Source organism: Oryzias latipes, chromosome 8 (genome assembly GCF_002234675.1).
Source record: "Oryzias latipes chromosome 8, ASM223467v1".
NCBI lineage: Eukaryota > Metazoa > Chordata > Actinopteri > Beloniformes > Adrianichthyidae > Oryzias > Oryzias latipes.
This window is the reverse complement of record NC_019866.2, coordinates 7,442,659-7,464,260: the sequence shown is the minus strand read 5'-3', so window position 1 is coordinate 7,464,260 and position 21,602 is coordinate 7,442,659. Positions and strand designations below refer to the sequence as shown.

At 40.2% G+C, this 21,602-nt stretch overlaps 1 protein-coding gene and 1 long non-coding RNA gene across 3 annotated transcripts in view; one reads left to right on the top strand and one right to left on the bottom strand.

Moving 5' to 3' along the window:
• uncx (UNC homeobox) overlaps positions 1-6,066 on the top strand; it is a 7,064-nt gene extending 998 nt beyond the window's left edge. Inside the window, exons 1-3 of the mRNA XM_023957448.1 lie at positions 1-1,198; positions 1,476-1,651; positions 2,128-6,066. The exon at positions 1-1,198 is cut by the window's left edge and continues 998 nt beyond it. Coding sequence (XP_023813216.1) covers positions 940-1,198; positions 1,476-1,651; positions 2,128-3,126 — 1,434 coding nt within the window. The 5' untranslated portion in view covers positions 1-939 and the 3' untranslated portion in view covers positions 3,127-6,066. The remainder of the gene's footprint in view (positions 1,199-1,475; positions 1,652-2,127) is intronic.
• Positions 1,049-20,602, bottom strand: LOC111947740. Of its 2 annotated transcripts, none has more exons than XR_002873652.1 (3): positions 19,961-20,602; positions 11,852-12,186; positions 1,049-1,157 (listed from the first exon to the last, which is right to left on the bottom strand). It is a non-coding gene; the product is annotated as an uncharacterized LOC111947740 (long non-coding RNA). The 2 variants fall into 2 exon arrangements; XR_002873653.1 differs by lacking the exon at positions 1,049-1,157 and adding an exon at positions 6,367-8,920.
• Between the last annotated feature and the right edge of the window lie 1,000 nt (positions 20,603-21,602).

Sequence of the window (21,602 nt, the reverse complement as noted above, 5' to 3'; positions counted from 1 at the left end):
TTCAGGTTATTACAACATGCCAATCCCGGTGCCAAGGGTCAGGGAACGAGTGCGCCGCGAAATTTCAACTCTGATTAACATAACGACAGCGCCAGACTTGGGTAAATAAAGTCCAATTAATTTTATTTATTTTTTAATTTTCTTTTGGAAAAAGAGCAAATGGACGGACACATATTGGGAGGCAGAGGTTGCAGGAGGATGAGATGAAACCTGCAGTTTTTATCTCTAAAGGTGCCTTAAAATCGAATTTAGGTGATTTATTTTAAAGTTTTTATGTGTAATTTTGTAAAATATGTGTATAAATAAAGTATTGAATAGCCTCTCAAAATGAAAAAAAAGATGTCAAAAATTATAATAGTAATATATTCCATAAAAAAAGTGTTTTTAAGTGATTCAAGGTGGGGGGAAAGATGAACTAATCAATTAAAAAGTATTTCTTTCTCTTAGGTTTGTCTATCAGTAACTTAAAAAAAATAAAAATTACAAAAAAGTAATTAACTTTGTGATCTTCTTCATCTCTTTGCAGGCTCTGATGTCCCGGAGCTTATGGCCTGATCCATCCGCGCGCGCTGCCTCCTCTTGCCGGGGAGCCGCGAGCCCTCCCTCCCGGTGAGTCCCCCCGTGTAGCTGCGATGTAGTTCTTATCAAAGCCCCTCTGTCTTGTTGTGACAGCTCTGATATTGTTTATTGAGGTGGATGTCAGCTTTAATTAGCAATCGATACGGGGAGCGTCCGCCGAGCGCGTCTCTGACGTCAGCGCCCATTACCGTTTCTCATTGGGTCTCATGTTCCCGGAGCCTGGGCTAATTATTGGGAGGTTCATGTGGATAAAGTACAGCTCATCCTTGCCTCCACATCATGTCCCCCGCTCGCCGGCCACACTCGCTGCATGCTTTTTAACCCAGCGGCCTCCAGTCGTCGTCTCCTTTCGCCTGCGGGATGATGGACAGCAGGATACTGGATCCGCCTCACGCCCAGTTCGGAGGCTCCCTCGGCGGGATGGTGGGCTTCCCATACCACCTCAGCCACCACCACGTTTACGAATTAGCCGGGCATCAACTTCAGTCTGCGTCCGCCGTTCCTTTCTCAATAGACGGATTACTCAATGGCTCGTGCGCGGCGTCAGTGGGCAATTCCAATCCCCTCTTGTCTTCGGGCTGCGGAATGAATGGGGAGAACCAGCAGTACAAGCTGACAGGTAAGGCGCAGCTCTGCTCGAGAGGAAGGGGACAGCATGCACAAAGAACGATGCACGAAGAGTCCAGAAAGCTTTAGTGCGCGCAGGGAAGGAGGATGCATGCATGCACAACAAAAACAACAGCAGTGTTTACAGTGCGCGTGGAGCGAATCTGCAGCCTGCATGCCTCTGTGTTTAGCACCAAATTACGCTCTTCTTCTGCAAAACAACAAAAAAGTCAGTTTGGAGAAACAAGGGCTTGTCCTTTTGTTTACATGTGTTCTCGTTCTGCTGTCAGACTCGGGTGATCCAGACAAAGATAGTCCAGGCTGCAAGAGGAGAAGAACTCGCACCAATTTCACTGGATGGCAGCTGGAGGAATTAGAAAAGGCTTTTAATGAGAGTCACTATCCGGACGTGTTCATGAGGGAGGCGCTGGCCCTGCGACTGGATTTGATAGAGTCAAGAGTTCAGGTATATTATTTTCTCTTTATTCTAGTTATTGGATAATCAATCTGCGTGCGTAAAATGGACTGACTCTTCTTTTTGAACTGGCAAAAAAATATTAGTTTATGGCCCAGTTTTACATTTCTTCCCTCTTTAATTTCTCTAAGCTCTTTTATATTACTATTGTTAAAACATGATAAATTAATTTTACATTTAATTTTTTTTTTTATATTTTCAAAAGTTTTGAGAATGTCAAGCAGATGACAAAAAACGCTAATTTTTTTGTTTTATTATAAAAGACAACATGTGCCTTGTATTTTATTAAGTAGCAATCTTTTATTTAAAAAAATTGAGGATTTGTTTGGGGAAAATGTAAAAATTACTTTTACCTAGTAAGAGTTCATGCATCAAATAATTAATGAAAGGCTTGATTGAAGGCCTGCAAAGAAGAACAGGACCCTGTGAAAGCTCATTTTCTGTCTGTTCATTGTTTCCATCTTTAGGTCTGGTTTCAGAATCGCAGAGCCAAATGGAGGAAAAAGGAGAACACAAAGAAAGGTCCAGGTCGACCTGCTCACAATGCGCACCCCACCACGTGCAGCGGGGAGCCCATGGACCCGGAGGAGATCGCCCGGAGAGAGCTGGACAGGCTGGAGAAGAAGAAGCGCAAGCAGGAGCGCCGGCTGCTCAAGTCCCAGAACAAGCTGGCTTCTGGGGATTTATTTCACACCCCCGGATCAGACAGTGACAGCGGGGTGTCACATGTTACCGACAGCGACCACAACACTGGACCACCCTATGATTCTGTGGGGGGACACACGTCGAACTGCGACCAAGCACCTCACCCTCTGCAGACCCAAAACCACAACCAAAGACACATCGACCGGGATGCTGGGGGGTCCGAGCTGGACTCGGCCGACCCAGGCCACCGGTCAAGCCTGTGCTCCAGCAACAGCAGAGCGTCCAACCTGCAGAAACTCAACCCTTTCAGCGTCGAGAGCCTCCTCTCGGACTCCAGACCGAGACGCACCCCCGCGGCCTTACCGTCCTCCCGGCCTTTGATAGGGAAGGGTCATTTCCTGCTCTACCCCATCACCCAGCCGCTTGGATTCATTGTTCCACAAACTGCACTGAAAACCACCACAGCGAGCTGCGACGGCGACACGGACAGAAGCCAGGCGGGCGTGCGCTGCAGCGCGCCAGCAGCGAGCCCTTCGGGCTGCAGGAGCGGCTCGCCGGGCTGCGCGGACGCGCCGCAGAGCAAGGCGCAGACGGGGTCCGAGGAGGCGCAGCCGAGCTCTGCGCACACGAGCCCGAACAGATGCGCCTTTTCCACGGGCAAGCACACCTCCGCGGGCTGCGGCGAGTCCGCTCACGAACACAAACTCCTAATCGATCCAGACAAAAAAGAGCTTTTAGTGAACAAGGACCTCCCCGATCATCAGCCCGAGCTCGTCCTCAGTGACTGTCCCCAAACAAACTCTGAGGAAGACGTGGAATAAACCAGCGAGGGGGTAAAAAATAGCAGAAACATCCCAAAATAGCCTCTTAAAGACAGGCCAAAGCTCAATCATGCAGGTTTCCTCCCTTAAATTCTGCAGACATGTGACTCCATGTCTTTCTTTCTCTGCGAGGAGTAGATATCCTTTAATGTGTGTCAAAAAGAACAAAAATCCTCCAGAGCTGTAAGAAAGGTATCATACTATTTATATATGTAAGGTTTTTCTTAAATAAATCTATTGTATACAAGCTTCTGAACGCAGGACTGCAGTTCCAATAGTTCTTCCTTAAGAAATCTCATGTTGTACTTTGTATATTGCCTTAACAAATTTATTCATCTATAAGCCACCGCTTAAATGAGGTTATGAGCCTGAGGCGAAAAGGACCCGCTCGACTCCTGCAGAGTTTTGATATGAAAGTAATTATTTTCCCGGTGGCTACTGCAGAGGGATTCAGTTTATTTTAGCTCAAAGGGGGTTATAATACATTACCGATTTCTAGTGATATGAAATCACATAAACTTCCAAGAATAATAGAATTAGCATGAAAAGGCCTGGGTGTCAAATTGAAATAGGAAAATAATAGCCCCCGCAGCTGTGAGTGTGTGTTTGCGCATATTGGAAAGGAGATTCGTGGGGAGGCATTTTCATGAGCTTGTTTTTTCTGGGGTTTTTTTTTCTCAACCCCCCCATTTTTCCCTCCTTTCTTGTAGCAGGGGTATATTAAGATAGATGTTCGATGATATCCCTCATTGTTCTGTCGCTTTACATTGATGTTTCGGTGTTATCAGCCTATTGATCACGCGTCGGCTGTAATAGGACGGGCTGAGGCAAACGTGCCTATTTACAATAGCAGAACACATTTGTTCTAATAGGGTTGCTCGTCCCTGGGGAGGCCGCGCAGGATCTGGGACATCTGCTCCCCTCCTGCAATATTAGCGGTGCTGACCATAATATCAAGGGGAAAAAAAAGGTGGTGGTGGTGGGGAAGAAAATATGAAAGAAAGAGGGGAAGAAAATCAATTCCAGCTTTATATGTAGAGTCTTGTTATAAACCGAGCGCCCTTAGTGATCTCTTTTTGGGTCTTGATTTGCAAATAAATTGAAAATAATCAGAGGGGTGAGCTTTATGCCGTCTGAGCCGACGCAAATGAATTTCTGAGCCAGTGTCCCCTTTCAAAATATTTACATAAATTTCAACCCGTGTTTGCTCTAGGAAGCAATGTCTTATTAGGTCGGTGTGGGGGGAGAGAAGCTGGCATGCGCACTGCGCGCGCATAAAAATCAGGCCCTGCGTGCGTAAAGCTGAAGGTTAAAGGTGATTGTGCTAGCTGAGACACAGTCCCCTCTTATTGTGCCTTTTTTATTTTCCAAAAAGCCACACGTTTTAAAGCCTGCTGTTGTTTTTATTTAATTATTACTACTTTAAAAAAACAGGTTTCATTTACTAAACTGTGAAATAATTCATAAAACCGTTTATGTGTTTTTTCCCTCTGTTTGGGACGCATGCCCAGTTCATCCATAATTCATTAGCGCGTAGAATAGGAGTATCGCTGGCTCCACATTGGTGGCCTAAAGGTGAAATTAGCGATTTGCTTAAGTAGTTAAGCTTTTCTTGCCTGAAGAGCTGCATGTTTCAAGAAAAAAAAAAAAAAAACTATCAATCGATATGCCCAGGCTGCCTCTAGGAAATGTGTCGCCCATGAATCATACTTTATGAATTCAATTTATACCCGGAGAAATTTTCAATTTGAACGCCTGATCATTATGGGAGAGTGTAAATTGTTTTTGCTCTATTATGCATCGGACGCCATCATTTTTCTTTCTAATTACGGAGGTGTCAGGTCGGGCTGTCATGCAGACGCTGATTTTCAATTTAACTGATCATCGTGCATTCATTTCCCCATTTGATAAATCTGCTATCTCGACGCTTCCGCATGCCCGGAATGCTAAAAGAGAGGCACAGATTGGCAAAGTAATAGGGGCCTGTATGCGGCAATAAGTGCAGATCAGGCAGCTAATTTAGCACCTCCTGGTATTTCCATTTCCATTTCTCATTTCCAACTCTCAAAGGAGGAAAAGCAGCCCAAAGGCAGGGAGCTGCTGGGCTTTTCATATCGAAGAAAGACAGAGAGAAAAATCTACCGAAACGGCTTGTTTTCAGCCTCACACCTCTAAATTAGAATATCAAGCTTAATTAAGGCTAATAGAGTTTTCTCAGTGTGTGTTAGTTTTATTTAATAGAAACAAATTTGCGCAATTAATTATGAGCAGGATATTAGGAGTCTCATTTGCAGCATTCAGGCTGCAGCCTAAATGAGCATCTTCAGGAATAAGCTTCTCATTTCCAAAGCAAATGTTTTCAATCACATCTTCTTACTTTTCACATTATGTGCAAGTAAACTTGGATGGATTAGGAGCGTTGCGCACGTGGGAAGAATTTTCCTCTTTGTTTTAATCCAAAAAGCAAGAAAAAAACCTTTCAAATCTGCTGCCTTTATGACTAAAAATTATTTTTTATTTATGATTTATAATGCTTTGTTGGTGCACACATTTTTAAATAACAGCGACGGGGAGGGATTTACAAGCTTCGTGCGCAAAATCAACTTAAATGGACAAATGTTGCTCTTCAAGCCACGTGTGTGCGCGTGCAGCTCTTTGTGTTTCTGGATGAGATCTTAAAGTCTCTGAGGGCTCAGTTTGGATAAGAAAGAACCGTGTTAAAAAAAGGATCCTCCATGAAATAAAATGGCACTTGACATTTGGCTTCTCCTGCAGCAACTCTGCCATGCCTTTTAGGATTATTTTACATCTCATACTCATTAATGCGCCGGCGGATTTAATCATTCTTATCTTTCCTGTGCATACCTGGGATAAGCCTGAAATTACCATCTGCATTGATTTCTGAGCAGCCCTTAAAATAATTTTAATTATCTCAGGGAATAAAAAAAAAAAAAAAAGATGGAGGAAGAAAAAGAAAAGAGAGAACCTCAGTCAAAACAGGTTATAAACTCTGCCGTCCAGATTTGCAGGTTTTCTATTTAGACAAACTTAAATAATTACAGAGCATTCATGTTTTGCTAAAATGAAGCATTGCGTTGCCTTTCTCAGCATAGTTTGCCTATCAAAAAATACAATTTTAAATTTGAAGTCTTAATTTATTATCAAAAGGTTCCCATTTGTTATAAAGTTTCTCTATTAAAACAAATAACAAATCTATTTTTAAAAATAAATACAATAGCCAGATAATAATTCACAAAAAACAAATAATATCCAATATGTGCTTTAATAAAAAAACGTAACACAAAAAGTAAGAAAACAAATATTTTAATATTTTAAGTGTGCTCAACCTAACAACCCCCTGAAATTTCTTTAATTCACTTTGACTTTGTTTTTTTCTTGTAATTGTCAGTAAAAATGACTTCAACCTTCATTTCTTTTCTCATCATATATTAAAATATCAGAGGTGAGAGATTAAGGCTCCTAAAAATCTCCCTTGATGCTGTTTGTCACACAAAAATCAATATAAGATTTCTGATTAAAACCAAAATGTTGGGAAAGCAGAGAATATCTCTATATCCTCCCAAAACTCTGTCTATGCTGGAGAGTTTTAACAGGATACAAAAAAAGTATCATGACACATGATTCACACTATTAAATTATGCTATTCTGCCCTGATTTCCAACTATTTATGATCGATTTTTGGTGTCATTTCTTCGGATTTGTATGAAAATCACTTTTTACCTGTTCGGGTTAAATTGGGACGCCCCGAATGTAGAAGTAAAAAGAAGATTTTCATGGGATAATCTCACACACTAACCTGCCTGCTGCTGATGTTTGTCACCAGAGTTTTGAAGCTGCTGCAGCCTGTGACAAAACTAAGAGGCAGAGGTGAAGAGGCTTCATCGCATTTCCTTTAAGTGTCTGATCGTGTCAAAACAACTCTGTTGCACAACATTAAGGGTAACATTTTGACTTTTCAACAGAGATCCATCAGACTTGGGGTCCTTCTGTCAGACAAGTTTCTGATTTATCATAGAAAAATGTAAATTTCTAGCAATTATATAGATAAAATAACTTATATCAGACCTCCAGCCACGTAAATGATGACGACTGGATTAAAACAAATGCAGGAAGAATCCTAAATTAGTCTCAGTTACTGCTTCTGTGGTTGCGCCCTGGCAAATATGACAACCTTTTTCATGGAGGAGGCTGTTTGCAAAGTTTTCAAGCTTTAAATCCTGGCATTTTCAAGGTTTTCAGGTTATGATCTAAGACAACAGGGACAAATGTTTTGTCAGGATTGGTGGTTTTTGAGCAGGAGACAGACCTGTGGAGAGAAATCTCATTAAATATTTAAACTTAAACACCTGAAGATACAAACCTGCACCGCGTTTTTAACAGAAGAGTGAAGACAGGATTATCTGACAATGACAAGCAGCAAACCAAACCCCTAAACAGAATGATTAACTGAAACAAAGCGGCTAAAAAAGGAAACCTGGGGTAAACACGGGAAGCATGTAAACAAAAAAACTTGCAAACATGAGAAAACATGTGATGAAATCAAACAAAAATTACAACCAAATTTCCTAGATTTGTTACTGAGTGACTTTTTGAAGGACCACTTTCCAAACTTGGATGACCTGTTTAGTGGAAAGATTGATTTTTGAGGCCAAATGATGATCCGTTTCATTACCTTTGACTGGGACAAGTATTCTCATGAATACTAACAGAAAGCAGTTTATTTAAGGATTCAAGCATGTTTAAGTCAAGTAATAGTTTGAAATTTTAGCAAACAAATAGAGATTTTCCTGTTTAATTAATGTCTAAAACAGCAAACACACACACAAAAAAACCTGACATCTTGCTAGTGGTGTTATGAATTCTTTTCTTACAAAACATATGTAATGATGAGATCCAGAACATTTCAGATGACAATGCAGCACCTTAAACAACATTCACATGTAGTTGCATCCAGGATGTGGGAGCAGCTCCCCTCCAAGAAATGAAAGTGACACTGACAGAAAACCTCAGGCTAAAAGGCTTGGTGTACTATGTGATAACCGGTGGCTGTGATTAAGACTGACAGGAGAGGAGGCAGAAACATCGGTTCAAGGTAACAGATGATGAGAAAAATGAGGAAGAACAGACTTTTTTCTTCTTCTTCCAGAAAAAAATAAATATGCAAAAGACAAAATTCAAGAGATGCTAATGTGAGAGATGTAGCATCTGGTTTACACACACATAAAAACACACTTTTTACTCTTAAAAAATGATCAGAATATAACATACTCTGAAAACAATATCACTGAAAATGTCCCAGGAAATGCCAAGTGAGGAAAATATACATTTTTCAAAGATCAGAGCTCCAGTGGAATTTCTTCAGCAGCCAAACAGATTTGCCAGCAGCCCACTTTTGCTTCACTTAAATATAATATTTAGTGAAGATAGCCGGATTTACCGCTTTCCTCCAAAATCAGAATCTGTCAAACACAAGTATGGCTGATGGGAAGTGGAAAGTGGCTTTTCTGCCTGTGCGGTTTGTTCATGAAACATTCAATCAATCAGCAGAACTTTAGTTTTTCAACTTCTGTTTTTCAGGTTTTTATTCTTGAATAAGAATTCCATTTCTTTGAAAATTTCCATTTAGGATCAATGGGAATCAACAGTCAAACAAGAATTTGGCACAGAGGAGTTATCCTAGAGCGAGAAAATCCTTTCCGCTGAAGCTGTTATTGTTCCACATCCACCTCCCAAAGGCACCAACCCAAAGAAGAAACATCTAAATGAGACAATTCTGTAAACCAGGAAAGACAGGGGAAAGAAAACATCAGAGTACAGTCACTTCTGACTGTCTATAGAGCAGTGCAATAGAATTCTTGCAGGAAATATGCTTAAATTCTCAGGGACGACTTATTGATTTCAGATGGATGGAAAAGTTTTAGGATGGAGTCGTAGTTGGATTCCCTGCAGACACAGTGCATAAAAGGATTTTTTTGTTTTTGCTTTTGTGTATTTGGTTGAGTACTGATTTTTATTTGTTATTTATTTGTCAGGTTTTCCTAGTTTTTATTAAACCAATGTATTTCTTTTGCTAATACTATTTCAGCAAACACAATGATGAAAAATCCTGTTGGTAGAACATGCAACATAGAACATGCAAGGTAAAGACAGGTGAGATTTTTCCTTTTTTTTTAACCTGCGCACAGCGGAGGGGCACATTAGTGCCGTTTACGTGATAAGTGTGCGCTCCTTGCATCTACCCAGACAGTTAGAATTGAGTACAATCAGAGCACAGTTGTTGTGCACGTCCTATGTGCACTTACGAATCACCTGCATGTCCTGTGCAGGATTTACTTGCGGTCTGTAAGAGCCAATGCACCTTACTAACAACAACAGTGTGGCAAAAGGACACCGTATGACATCATCACCCATAAATTATAAGATCGAGCAACTTATTCTTACAAATAATTCCCAGTACACTTATCACATGCATGACAGTGGTAAGTTCCATTTTTGTGAAGTTCTTTCAGGTGGTTGTACAAGCCACACACACCTGCGTTCCTCCTTAAGATGCAACCGTTCCTGTGTTTGACCCTCCACGGGCCTGGACAACCCAAAAACCTGCAGCACCCATATGGGTCACATACACACACACACACACGCACACACACACTCACAGACACAAACATGGATGCTTAAGATGTGGTTGTAATTGTTTTTAACCTATTATTTTTTCGTAGCCATTTTCGGCAGGATCTGACATCACTAAAACCAGAGCTTTTTGAATTAAGTCAAAGAGTCAGCCAGTAAAGCCTGCAAAGAAGGTATTGACTTGATGAAATGACCTCACCCTGTTTGTAATTTGAATTCCAAATGTGAAACACAAACAATGAGATTCCTTCATTTCTGTATTTTTCTCAGTTGATATATAATACAGAACGCTACATAAAAGGGGGGAAACAGAACAGTTTCAAACCAAACTGCAATCCTGTTTAACTTTTAAAAAGTTGGATCATTTTTACTGAACAGACAGACTTATTTGCAGAATTTCACTTTAATTTTCAAATGAGCTTCAACTGGGAAACAATTTGTCCTGCCTGTATTACTTTTAATTTTGGATAGGCTTTGATTTGAAGATGTTAAAAACCAAAAGGATCACACAATTCTTTGCCTAACTCTTTCTCAGTCTGCATTATAAACTCATTTTCTGTAGTAAAAATACATAATTTCTTTTGCAGTTGCATTTTGCAAAGCTTGGTTTAAATCAGTGCACACAAAAGAAAACAAAACATAGTGGCAGTCCATGTTGGCGTATCACTATTTAGCATAAATCAAATTACTCTGGAGTGATGACAGAAGCAAACTGCTTCATCATAGTTATTGTTGTTGGTGTTTTTTTTGTCAGATTAGGATTTTTCTGCTTTTTCGCAGCAGCATCCAGAACACACGCAATGCAAACATGAACGTCTGCGGTCGAGACATAAAGATGCGTTTCTAAAATGCACGCCGAGTTGCATCTTTACCAGGATATCGGTTATCATCTGGTGTAGTGTGCATGTAAAATGTTGTTGTTGAGAGATTACCTCTTGGTAGTGATTTATCTGAAAAAGACAAGCATTTTCCCTCCTTGACTTCCCAGGGAATCTGTGCCCCGGAGGTTAATGAAGTGTGAAGTGTGAAAACTTCCCGAGATGGGATGAGTTAAATAGCGTTCTCAGATGTTAAGGCAACACTGTCCAAATTTATTTGTGTGTGTCAGTTCTTTATAAGTCTTAAATCTGGCTAACATGCCCCTGTGGGCCATCTGCTTCCACCACTGGGGCTTATGCCGTTTTGTGTGTTCCAGCCGGTCTGCAATAATGGGTGTAAGAGCAAGATCTGAGTGGGCATTTTTAAAACCAATCCATGACATTTGCGTCTGTGATAAAGAAAGTTCTTGCGCAAAGATGATAAACAACAACTTTATTTTACACAAGACTGAAAAAAAATATGTCCTTTTTGGACTTGGATCTGGCAAAAATCCATGCTGAAGAAGCTTCTTTAAAAAAAAATTATTATTCATAATAAATTCAACCCATGCCAAGCCACCTCCAACCCTCTATAATGGATAGAGTGTATGCCTCAGGGAGACTTCACTAATAGACCTTTTTGGCTGCAATTAAAGATGGTTCCCATAAAAGACCTGACATGTCTGCGAAGGCAGGAGTCTCAGAGTTTCGTCATTAAAGTGGTCTTGCAAATGTTCTTAACACATCAAGGCCAAGACCTCAGATCTCACTATTACACGGGCATTATTTAATCCTTTGGCTCTCTGGTAGTACTGACACGTACATTTTCTGTCATTACTGAGCCTGTAAGCTCAGGGACGGACCTGACTCAGAGATCCACTTGAGGTCCAGTTTTTCATTTAATGGCCCAAGGGGAGGCAGGGTTCAGCTGGCCCTGAAATGTTCCAGCAAAAGTGCTCTGCACTGAGGTGCGTGTTATGGCTCTGTAGCCGGTCGGATCGATCACATTAGAGCTAAGGAAGTGGCGAGACGTGACAGCTCAGAAACATTTCAATACTGACACAGTGTGTCTGAGAGCTACGGGCGTACCTCTGGAAATTAAAAAAAATGCCTTGTACCAGTCCTGTAAATGGGTGTGATTAGTCATAAAGGAGCTTATTAGGTGGGAGCTGGAAGCGAGTTAGAGGTGATAGTGGGACAGAATCAATGCTGTTTACCTCCTGGAGGTGTGAGCGGATCCATCAGCTGCTATGAGGACGGGCCCGGTTCTCTCCATCCCAACAAGATATTGACAGCATGAGAAAGAAAAGGAGAAAGAAACATTTCAGGCCTTACATTCATCACTCTCCTTTCAATGAAGAACCCAGGCTTTAGAAAAAAAGGAGTTTGACTCGGGAAGACTCTAGAAAAACACCACAAACAGATTTATCCTTGCGCATAATTCAACGGTAGGTTGGATAATCTGACTGCCACATTACCTTATTTATGTTATCCTCTGCTGCATATTACCAGGGAGGTCCTCTCCAACACATCAGTCCCAGGAAAAGTCACTCTGGGAGACAACGAAGATCGAGGAAATAATAGTTTAACTCTGAGCAAAGAGGTGAGGTGACCCAGTTCTGGCAGAGTGCTCACATGTCATGCTTGTTCTCTCAGGACTCCTTTTTCTCCAGAGGAGGGTGACTTTGTCCTTGATGGAAGGAAGTCAGTGACACCTGCAGCTCTTATCTAATGGTCTTCCATTGAATGGTATTTTTTTGACTTTTAAAAAACATAATTTATTTTGATTTTTTTATTCATTTTAGATGCAAAAATAATGTAATTCCATCTGTCATAATGTTGACTTTGAATGTCACATTTTTTTCGTTAGCTTGTTTTTTTTCCTAGTGTAAAAAAGAAATAGGGAAACATGTTGATAAATCTCGGATGCTGATGATTCTTGGAGAATTATTTAGGGAATAGAAGATCTTTGTTCCTTTAGATCATTATTTAGTACCAAAATCATACTTCCATAATGGCAAAAAAGCAAACACAAATAAGGTAATGCTTTATCTGCTGAACAAAGTACCCTTACTCAAAATGGAGGACATATGTGAAGAAAGTTCATCTTAAAATGTGGTTTTTGAGTATTCTTTTTATTAAAATCATTCTGAATCAAGCTGTAAAGTAGCGGGAGAGAGTGTAAACACAAGGATGTCGGGAAGCTGGGGCGGTCTTACTATACACCCATTGTCCCGGCGACAATATAGAAGCAAGTTTCTAATGAGCCACTGCTCGTCTGCAGAATATACCTCGGAAAACAACACAGATTATTTGATTTTTTGTCTTAATATGGCATAATCATAATTAAAAGACCACTAGGAACACTTTTAGAATACATCAAAAGATGATTGGAGTGGTACTTTAACGAAAAGTCCAGCCTCACATTTTAGACTTATATTAAGTACAGAAACAATAAATGCACAATCACATCTTTCCTGGTTATGAAGAAACCTTCCTCTTTTTTCTTGAACATTTTGGTCTACGTCAGAAGATTTAATAGCAATTAAACCAACTTTTATCTGCTGCAACTCTTCAGAGCAGAAAATAACTTCATTTTTTTGTGTCCTCACACTTCCAAGGAAGTTATTTCTTTCTGCTGAATAATTGAAGATCTAATATGAGTTATCAGACAGTTTTTTTTTTTTTAGAGGACTCCTGTCTGATCACGTTTCAGCTTCTCCGTCAGATTCTGCGCCGTTTCATCAGCGGTACCTGCTGGGTCTGTTTGGAGTAGCTGTTTAGAAGTTGAATTACCGGTCAAATGCAATTTTCAAGTAGCCTTTTTAAAAATAATTGACAACAAGCAGCTTTTGACAACAGCTTGTTCAGCCACACCATGCCTGCAAATTCAAGATATTCTACAGTCCAAAAAAAAATAATGAAAAGAAAAGAAAACTCCCTCATAAATGAATAGAACATGAGCAGGGGAAATTATTCCTTGAATCCTCTGTGCAGATAATGATTCTCATCTTTATCAGTGGTTTATCTTCTGAGGTCAAGATTAAAGTGAAAAGTGATGTGAACCCCCAGTGTTTCCAATTAAGAGGGAGAAAGGAAAGGAGCTGGGGTGAGAGGTGGACGCCGCTGCATTACTCCACTCCCCGCTCCCTCAAGTATCCGTGAGAAATAGAAAACAACACAATTAAATTATGACACCTGACACCTAGACCTCAAATCAGTGTGAATCATAATGGACTAACTGCTGAAAGTGAGATCCTGTCAGACGATTAATGCGATCACACATATTAGCGCCTCCCTAACTTGACATCTTTTTATCTTGTTTTTTTTTTTTTAGTCTTCTTGTTTAAAGACCTTAACAACGACATGTAAAAATGTGCATCTCGTCTAAAAAAATAAAAAGAAGGTATCTACAATGATCCCCATGTGGCTTCTCTTAGTGAAAATCCTCAGTTGGAGGCTCAGACAGGCCTGCTTCTACATTTCTGCATGCACTGATCTAAAATGGGGGCAAATTTCGATTTCTTTGTCCAATTTGATTATTTGCACACAACTTTAAATCCGAATTATATTTTGGTGGTCTATGAAAACAGTTGTGATTAAATAACAGGCTCAGTGTTATGACTAAGAATCTCATCTAATACCTTCACACTGCCGTTGGAAACGCTCATTCAAGCGACCACTTTCAATGTAAAGACGTGTATTGGGCTTCCGTGTTCAAACTCTTGCGTTCGCGTGTTGTTACGCAAGTTTCCACAACCGTTTTTGGGCTGTATGTACAAAATGATTTGAACTGAACACGTATTGAAAATGAAACCAGGTCAAACTTTGACCAATCAGGGACTTAGATTTGAATGACGTCCCCTTTAATTCAAAGAAGTGACAACCATTTGTAAATGCATCATGAAGGAGAAATGAACTATTGCTGTATTTGCCTGGCCAGAATCTTATGGCACCAAGTCTTTCATACATCAGAAGAGAGCTGTGAAAGAAAAAAGCCTGCAGGAAGATTTGCAAGATTTGTTCAACTTCAACATTTCAAGCCTTTTCCAACTAGGTGGTGGACATGCACTTGTAAACGTTAGCAAAAGAAAAAGAAGATGGAGCCCCTCCCTGCTTGTCCAGAGCCAACACCATATGCTGAAAATGTGTTTGAGCATGTGAGTTCAGCGCATTCTTGAATGCACATCGCATGCCTTAACAAAGTGACCATTTCAATGAAAGGTCTAAACGTGCATAAAATAAATGCATGTTTCAGGCTTCTGCATTTACAACTTTAATTTTCGCAAGTTTTGACCATTTTCAGGCTTTGTGAACAAAACACGCAGCTATTGAACACACAATGCCCCCACACGCTCCCTGTCCGTCCAGTGTTTTCACCAAATGCTGAAAACGCGTTCAAGAATGTGCATTTAGCGTTTTCTGAAATGCGCGGTGAACGTGGAGTGAAGGTAGCTTCGGCCTTCCTCTGCAAAGTTGCCCTTATGTTAGTGAGTGTGTGATGATCAAGATGTCTTTTTTTGTCAAAAACTTGTTTCTAAAGCCATCATAAAAAATCAACTTTGATTTTTGTCAATCAATACTAAAAGTGAACAAAAATATGTAAATGTTTCAGCAGCATCTTTTTCCTTTGGTACTTTTTAGTGGAAATAAAAAGCAACTTCTTAGCAATAGTAGGTTTTGTGATGTTTTTTTTTTTTAAACTCTGTGATTTAGACAAATTTTCCAGAAGCTAAAGCTAAAACTTTTGTGGAATCAGAACAAAGATTTGGTCAAATTCATTGTTAGAAAAATCCCTGAGTTGTGCTTGATTTGCAAAGATTTGCAAAATGAATTAAAGAGGCTTGATGTTTGTGAATAAAAGAACCCTTCAGCAGTAGTTTTATGGGTTTGGAAATGACTGAACATGATTTAACTGCACTTGCACTAAGCTGCAAACTATGCACCAAAATAAATAAAAAACTGCATTTTTAATATCCCTCTTTTTTTTCAATCGTGCTGTGGCTGATAATGAATTTTTCATATGGGTAAAAGCAAAGAAGCTTACAAGGTTTTACAAGCAGGGGTGCTTGCAGAAATTCTCCCTCCTCTGTCAAGATGACACACTGGACCCCCCACCCCCACCCCACGCACCCCCACTCACTTATCATTTAATAGTAGAGCATCACCCTCCTCCTCGGATTCTTATTATGCTTTTTCATAGGACCCTCTTCCAAATTAGTCGGCTTTCAACACCAGTGAAAATAGTTGCCTGAAGCACCCCCATCACTCTATAACCCCAACCCCACCCCCACTGAGTGACAGAAGAAGCTCATTCAAGGTATGAAAGGAACCGTTTTTTAATTTGTAACTAATCAGATACCAAACCTGCTACTTTCCATCTTTGATCACAGATTTTAGGAGAAAAAAATGCAGATAATTTTAATTTTCGGAGAACCAGGACATATGTCACCCATTAAGGATGAAGCACCTGGTTATCATAACCAATATTCTTGGAGAGGGGTGTGAAAACATTACCCATGCCCATATTTGTGCAAAACGTCTGTAGTGTATGTACTAAGAGAGGGTACAATTAAAATTGGTGGTTGCTTTCACCAATGCTTCCTATGTATCTAAAGCAACTAATAATTTCTTCATTTAGTTCAAGTTAAATTTTTGAATGTCAAAATTTCTGCTACTAAGCCTGATGTCCTGCATTTTTGGGTCCTACACTACCAACTCTTGACAACTGTTGCTGGTATTTTGGCCCATTCCTCCATGCAGTTCTCCTCTAAAGCAGCAATGTTTTGGGGCTGTATCTGGGCAACACAGACTTTGTCGCTGGTTTGTAGGTGACCAAATACTTACTTTCCGCCATCATTTTCAAATAAAATTCTTTAACAATCAGACAATGTGATTTTGGATTTTTTTCCTCATTTCGCTCTCATAACTGAAGTAAGCGATATAAATTACACGCAAGTGGGAGAACTTACAGAATTGGCAGCTGACTGAATACTTTTTTTGCCTCACTGTAAGTTAAGTGTACCTGTAGCAAAGAGACTTTTTTATTCGAGGGTACACTTTAAATAAGACTTGAGTTTGTCACACCTGTTTGAAGTTATTTTCACTGGTACAGCTGCAAAATATACTAATGTACTTTTTCATGATTTTGCAAACACTTTGAAATCCTAAGTGGACTATTTTATGCAAAAATATTAAGAAGAGCTAAAAAGTTAAACTCTGAATGAATCAATGAGACACTCCCTTAGTTCAAGCATATATGCTGCAGTTTGAGCTTCTTTGTTTTCAAATGAACAGAGATTGTCTTCATGCACTAAACACACAAGAGAGTTAAACTCCCACACAACAAACCCACACTATCACAGCGGGTGCTTTGTCTTTGACTCTCTGGTGACAAACACTTTCAAAACTGTTTTTTTTTGGCAACTTATTAAAACTTTTAGGTTACTTCACTTGCTTATAATTTTTGTATGCAAATAAAAAAATACGTAAATAAATTTATAGACTTTATTTAAAACTGAAAGATTGAAAAAAGAATTAAAAAAGGTAAAACAAATAAAAAAAATTAATTAACTTTATATAAGGCTCTAAATTTTTGATTTTATTAAATTTAATTGAACCTTTTTTTGTGATATTTGAAAAAAAAAGTTTTTGAAGAAATAAGACATATTTTAAATTACCCAGACTGTTATTTTTGTGCTATGTTTTTCTCTTGCAAAGAGAATTTAACAAGAATATAGTTGACACATAAGCAAAGGCAAAAAATAAGCCTTGATGGCAATTATTTTCTTGATATGTTGTTTTTGCTACGTAGTATTGATTATTTCACTTAGAAAGTCATGTTAAATGCTCCACTGAGAAGTTTCCTTATTGTAATGAGTCAAAACATTTTCAAAAAGATAATAGCCAGTTTTTATAATAATGCCAGTTTTTATTCTGTCATATCTTTTCTTTTTTGCATTTTGAGCAAATTTGATCAGGTGAATATTTGACAAATAAAAAGAACACTTTAAAGTAGGCATGTCCAAAGTCCGGTCAAACGCAGTCCACTTTCAAATTTCTACCGGCCTGCAGGTTCCTGTCATATAGTCAATATCATGTGGCCCACAGTACGGTTCCTTGAAATGTAAGATTTCATATAAACCCAGATTTAATGTTGACGAAAAGTTTTTTTTCTTCCGAAAACACTTTTTCTTTGTTTTATTTGTTTTCTTCAAATCAGAAAATCGCAGTAATTTGGGTTAAAATGTCTTTAGATATATTTCTGTTTTTGTGAAGAAATTCAATTTGCAAAAGGAATTTAAATTGAATAGTTAATTTGCATTTTATGTTATTACAACAATTAGACCAAATGGTTGGCCTTCACACAATTTCACCGCTCCAAATCTGGCCCTCTTTGCAAAAAGTTTGGACACCCTTGCTTTAAAGGTTTCTCAATGCTAAATAAAAAACAAAGGTTACATTAAAAGGAAATGACTTGTCAAGTTCTCAAATGCATATTGACCTTCTGTTTCCTGGTACACCGTGGCCACATTGAAAACTGAGTTAAGTTGCATTTAGTAAAGCCGTTTTACTCCTCTGAAACTGTTTAGTGACACATTCAATCAGTCCTCCATCAGTTTAACAGGCTAAAGAGTCTCGCTTTGTTTTTGCAACAGAGACGCAGGGGAAACAAAGGAAATGCAATACATTTGCTCCAGTGGTCAGCGGCAAATAGAGGATTCTTCCAGGTGGGTTTTCTGTTTTGGTTTTTTTTCTCCCTCAGTTGAGCTGCATTGATTTGACAGCCACGGCTGGATGTCACACATGCGCTGAACAATGCTCAATGACTTCGCTTTCCCATTCCCATTTAAATTGCCTCTGTGTTTCCTTTCTGACACCAGTTTAAATCAATGTCTTCCTCTGCAGGTCATGGGCTGAATGTACCGAGGCGCACACCGGCCGCCTCTCAAATCCACTAAAATCAACACAATAATTGAAATATTTTCAAGCTGATTACACCAAAGCCTGGGGCTTGCCTGGTTGCTAAGAGTACGGACCCTAGTTGCTAGGGGGAGTAAATCATCTTGCATTATTTGATTTTTGTTACTGATATGAAACTGCTAGTCCCTCGATTAAATGTCTCACAGTGAAACACCTTGGGGACGGACAGCGAGGAAAAAATAAAACAACCGCTGCGAACCTGTAAAATGGCATCTCCTGCCTCTCTGTTCCATGGGGCTTCAACACAAATCTATCTGCTTGTTTATGTTTGTTCCTGCCGATATAAACAAAGCTGCGGTTTTGCTGTCATTGAGGGAAAACGGAGAAGACAGCAAAATATCCAGGAATCCCATATCACATCCAGGTTCTTTGCCAGATCACGAGTAATCTGTCTGTCTGCTTTATCGAAACAGATTCGAATCTTTTAGCTGCAATTTCAGGAGGAAGGAGTCCAAACAAAAAGCAGGAAAACAAACAAAGTGGCACTCTGTCGTCGCTGATTCCAGAATAAATCACGCTGAGTGATATCTTCAAGTCTGAAGCAGACGCGCAGTTATTGAAGCAAAGAGTTTTTTTTCCGGGAAGTACAGTCTGCAAGGCCAAAACCTAACCGAACCTTCGCTGTATTCAATATGAATGCAGAAGTGAGGAGGATTTCCTCCCAAGACTCGCCAGACAGTGAGGGCTGCTACAGCCGGTGTTGTCAAATGAGATCAGTGCTCTCTATAATGGTGAGGTCAAGTGAAGGGGCAGCCTCTCAGCTTCATAACAGCCTGACAGCAAGCATCATGTTATGTTTGGTAGGAAGAGAACAAAAATGGGGTGAACGACTCCTGACGCACATATAAATAAGGTTTGTAAGAAAACTTGCACACATTAGACATTTTAGGTGGTCTTCCTTGACTTGAACCTGACAGCCCCACAAAAGGGAAGGTGAGCTGTGAACACAACCTGGATGTTAAGTCCCTTCATTAGCAGGCCATCAGGTCTGGCTCACAGTAGCTGGATCGATAAAACAGCCGCGCTTGGTTTTTATTTACCAAACAGCACATTTCTTGTAGTTGCCTTTAAACTGTGCCGCTGTTTAACTGCTTTATTCAGCCCCTGTATGAGACCATCTGGTCCGCTGTCCTGTAAGTCTCTCCTAAAGCCCGGGCCTGACAAGCAAGAGATATGTCAGCACGGTGCTCAGCACAAAGCAACATCTGCCGTGCCTGACGCCCACCATTGTGTGGCCATTTAATCTGTCCCCCTCCTCCCCTTAACGGCACACAACAGTTCCTGGTATTATGTTTTGCCACTCAATTAGCATTATCATCCCGCTGAAATAGAAGCCAATTTACCTTTAATGACGTGATTGTTAGATGAGTGACAGCAGTCGGCGCATCCACTGTCGCTGGATAAACGGAGGCCGGCCCCTGTTTCCCGGACTGGTTGCAGCGAGGGCCGGAAAGTCGGATACAGCCAATGGCAGCGGCCCGGCTTCACCCCTTCACCGCCGACATTGTTTCCTCCGGTTCATAGAGGCAGTGTGCTGGAAAATTGAGTCCAGATTCATTAGGTTTTCAGTGTGCCGCTCGAGTCAGTTAAATTGATACATTTCCTAACAAAATTGAAGTGCTTTTGTGGAGCCTGCGGATGGCTGGTGACCCCACTCGGCCCACTGAGCAGCCGAAGCAAGCTGATGGATCCATTAGACCGCTTAGACTGCTTATTCCTCTCGCTCCATCTCTGACTGACACTGTAAATCTGAACCAATTTCAGACTCTAATCACCATTACAAACCCCTTCCACTGTCCATTTGTTACTCTGCAATTCGAATACACTACCTAGATTGGTTGAGAAATACCAGTTTAGAGGGGCCTTCCTGCTTTTCCCATGGTTAAATGGCTCATGACTGGTCCCTTTCCTCAGCTGAAGCGGAAAAGCAGCAGCGAGGAGGGGAAATCACACAAACAAAAGGGGGGACTTTGAACAATTCCAAAAAGATGAACAGAAATTTCAAAAATATATATTGATAAATGAATAAATAGGAGAAAAAGAGTGTGAAATTTAGCAAGATGACAGGCAGGTCTCAAGGCTATACTGGTTGCTGTTGTAGGAGGATGATGGGAAGGGGGGGGGGGGTGTCCCCTGAATAACAATCACTGTTACTCCTCCAAAACATTTCCTCATCCACTAGCTGTTTTTTTTTTTAACCCAAGCTTTTATCTGCTCAGTCAACCGCACAGCTCTCGCAAAGCGGCTGGAGGATATTATTTCCCTGCTGGCCTCAGTCATACAACTCTGCTTAATATGCACTCTATGATTTAAAAAATTTGAATCAAAAACCCCAATACAGCCTGCTTTTATATTATCTATCTAACCTTCAACTTTGTTCAACTTTGAATTAGCGACTCTGAACATTTACACATAACCAGAAAGAAATACTAAAAAAGAAAAAAAAAAGTCCGATGGCAAAGCCTCCCATGCATTATTTATGCCCTTAAATCATAGCAGTTCAATTGAAGGGCTTATATTGAAAACCGGTGAGCTCACCCGTCAGTCTCTACATCTAATTAACTGCTGCACCTCATATCCTCCAAGTGCAGTGGAAACACATTTTAATTGATATTGAGATGTTTATGCCCTCAGAAAGTAATTAAGATTTTCAATTAATCCTGTCTTATTTCTGGACATCTTGCTTGTGTGTCCTTGAGCGTCCAGCGATTAACTCCCCAAACCTTCCACCAATGAAGAGAAACCTCAATTACTTTGCAGTGAATCAAAACCCTGCCGGTGACCTTGTGTCGTCTTTCCAATTAAAGCCAACACAAAATGGAATATAATCACACAATGCTGCTGAAATCAAGACCCCTATCTAAAGTGTGGTGAAGGGAAGTGACACATTTTACTTGATGGAGGTGAGATGACAAGCCATCAGGAAAACAGCTGCTTTTAAGTTATCAATAGCTCCTCAGCAATCAATTAAAGTGGCCTTTTCTC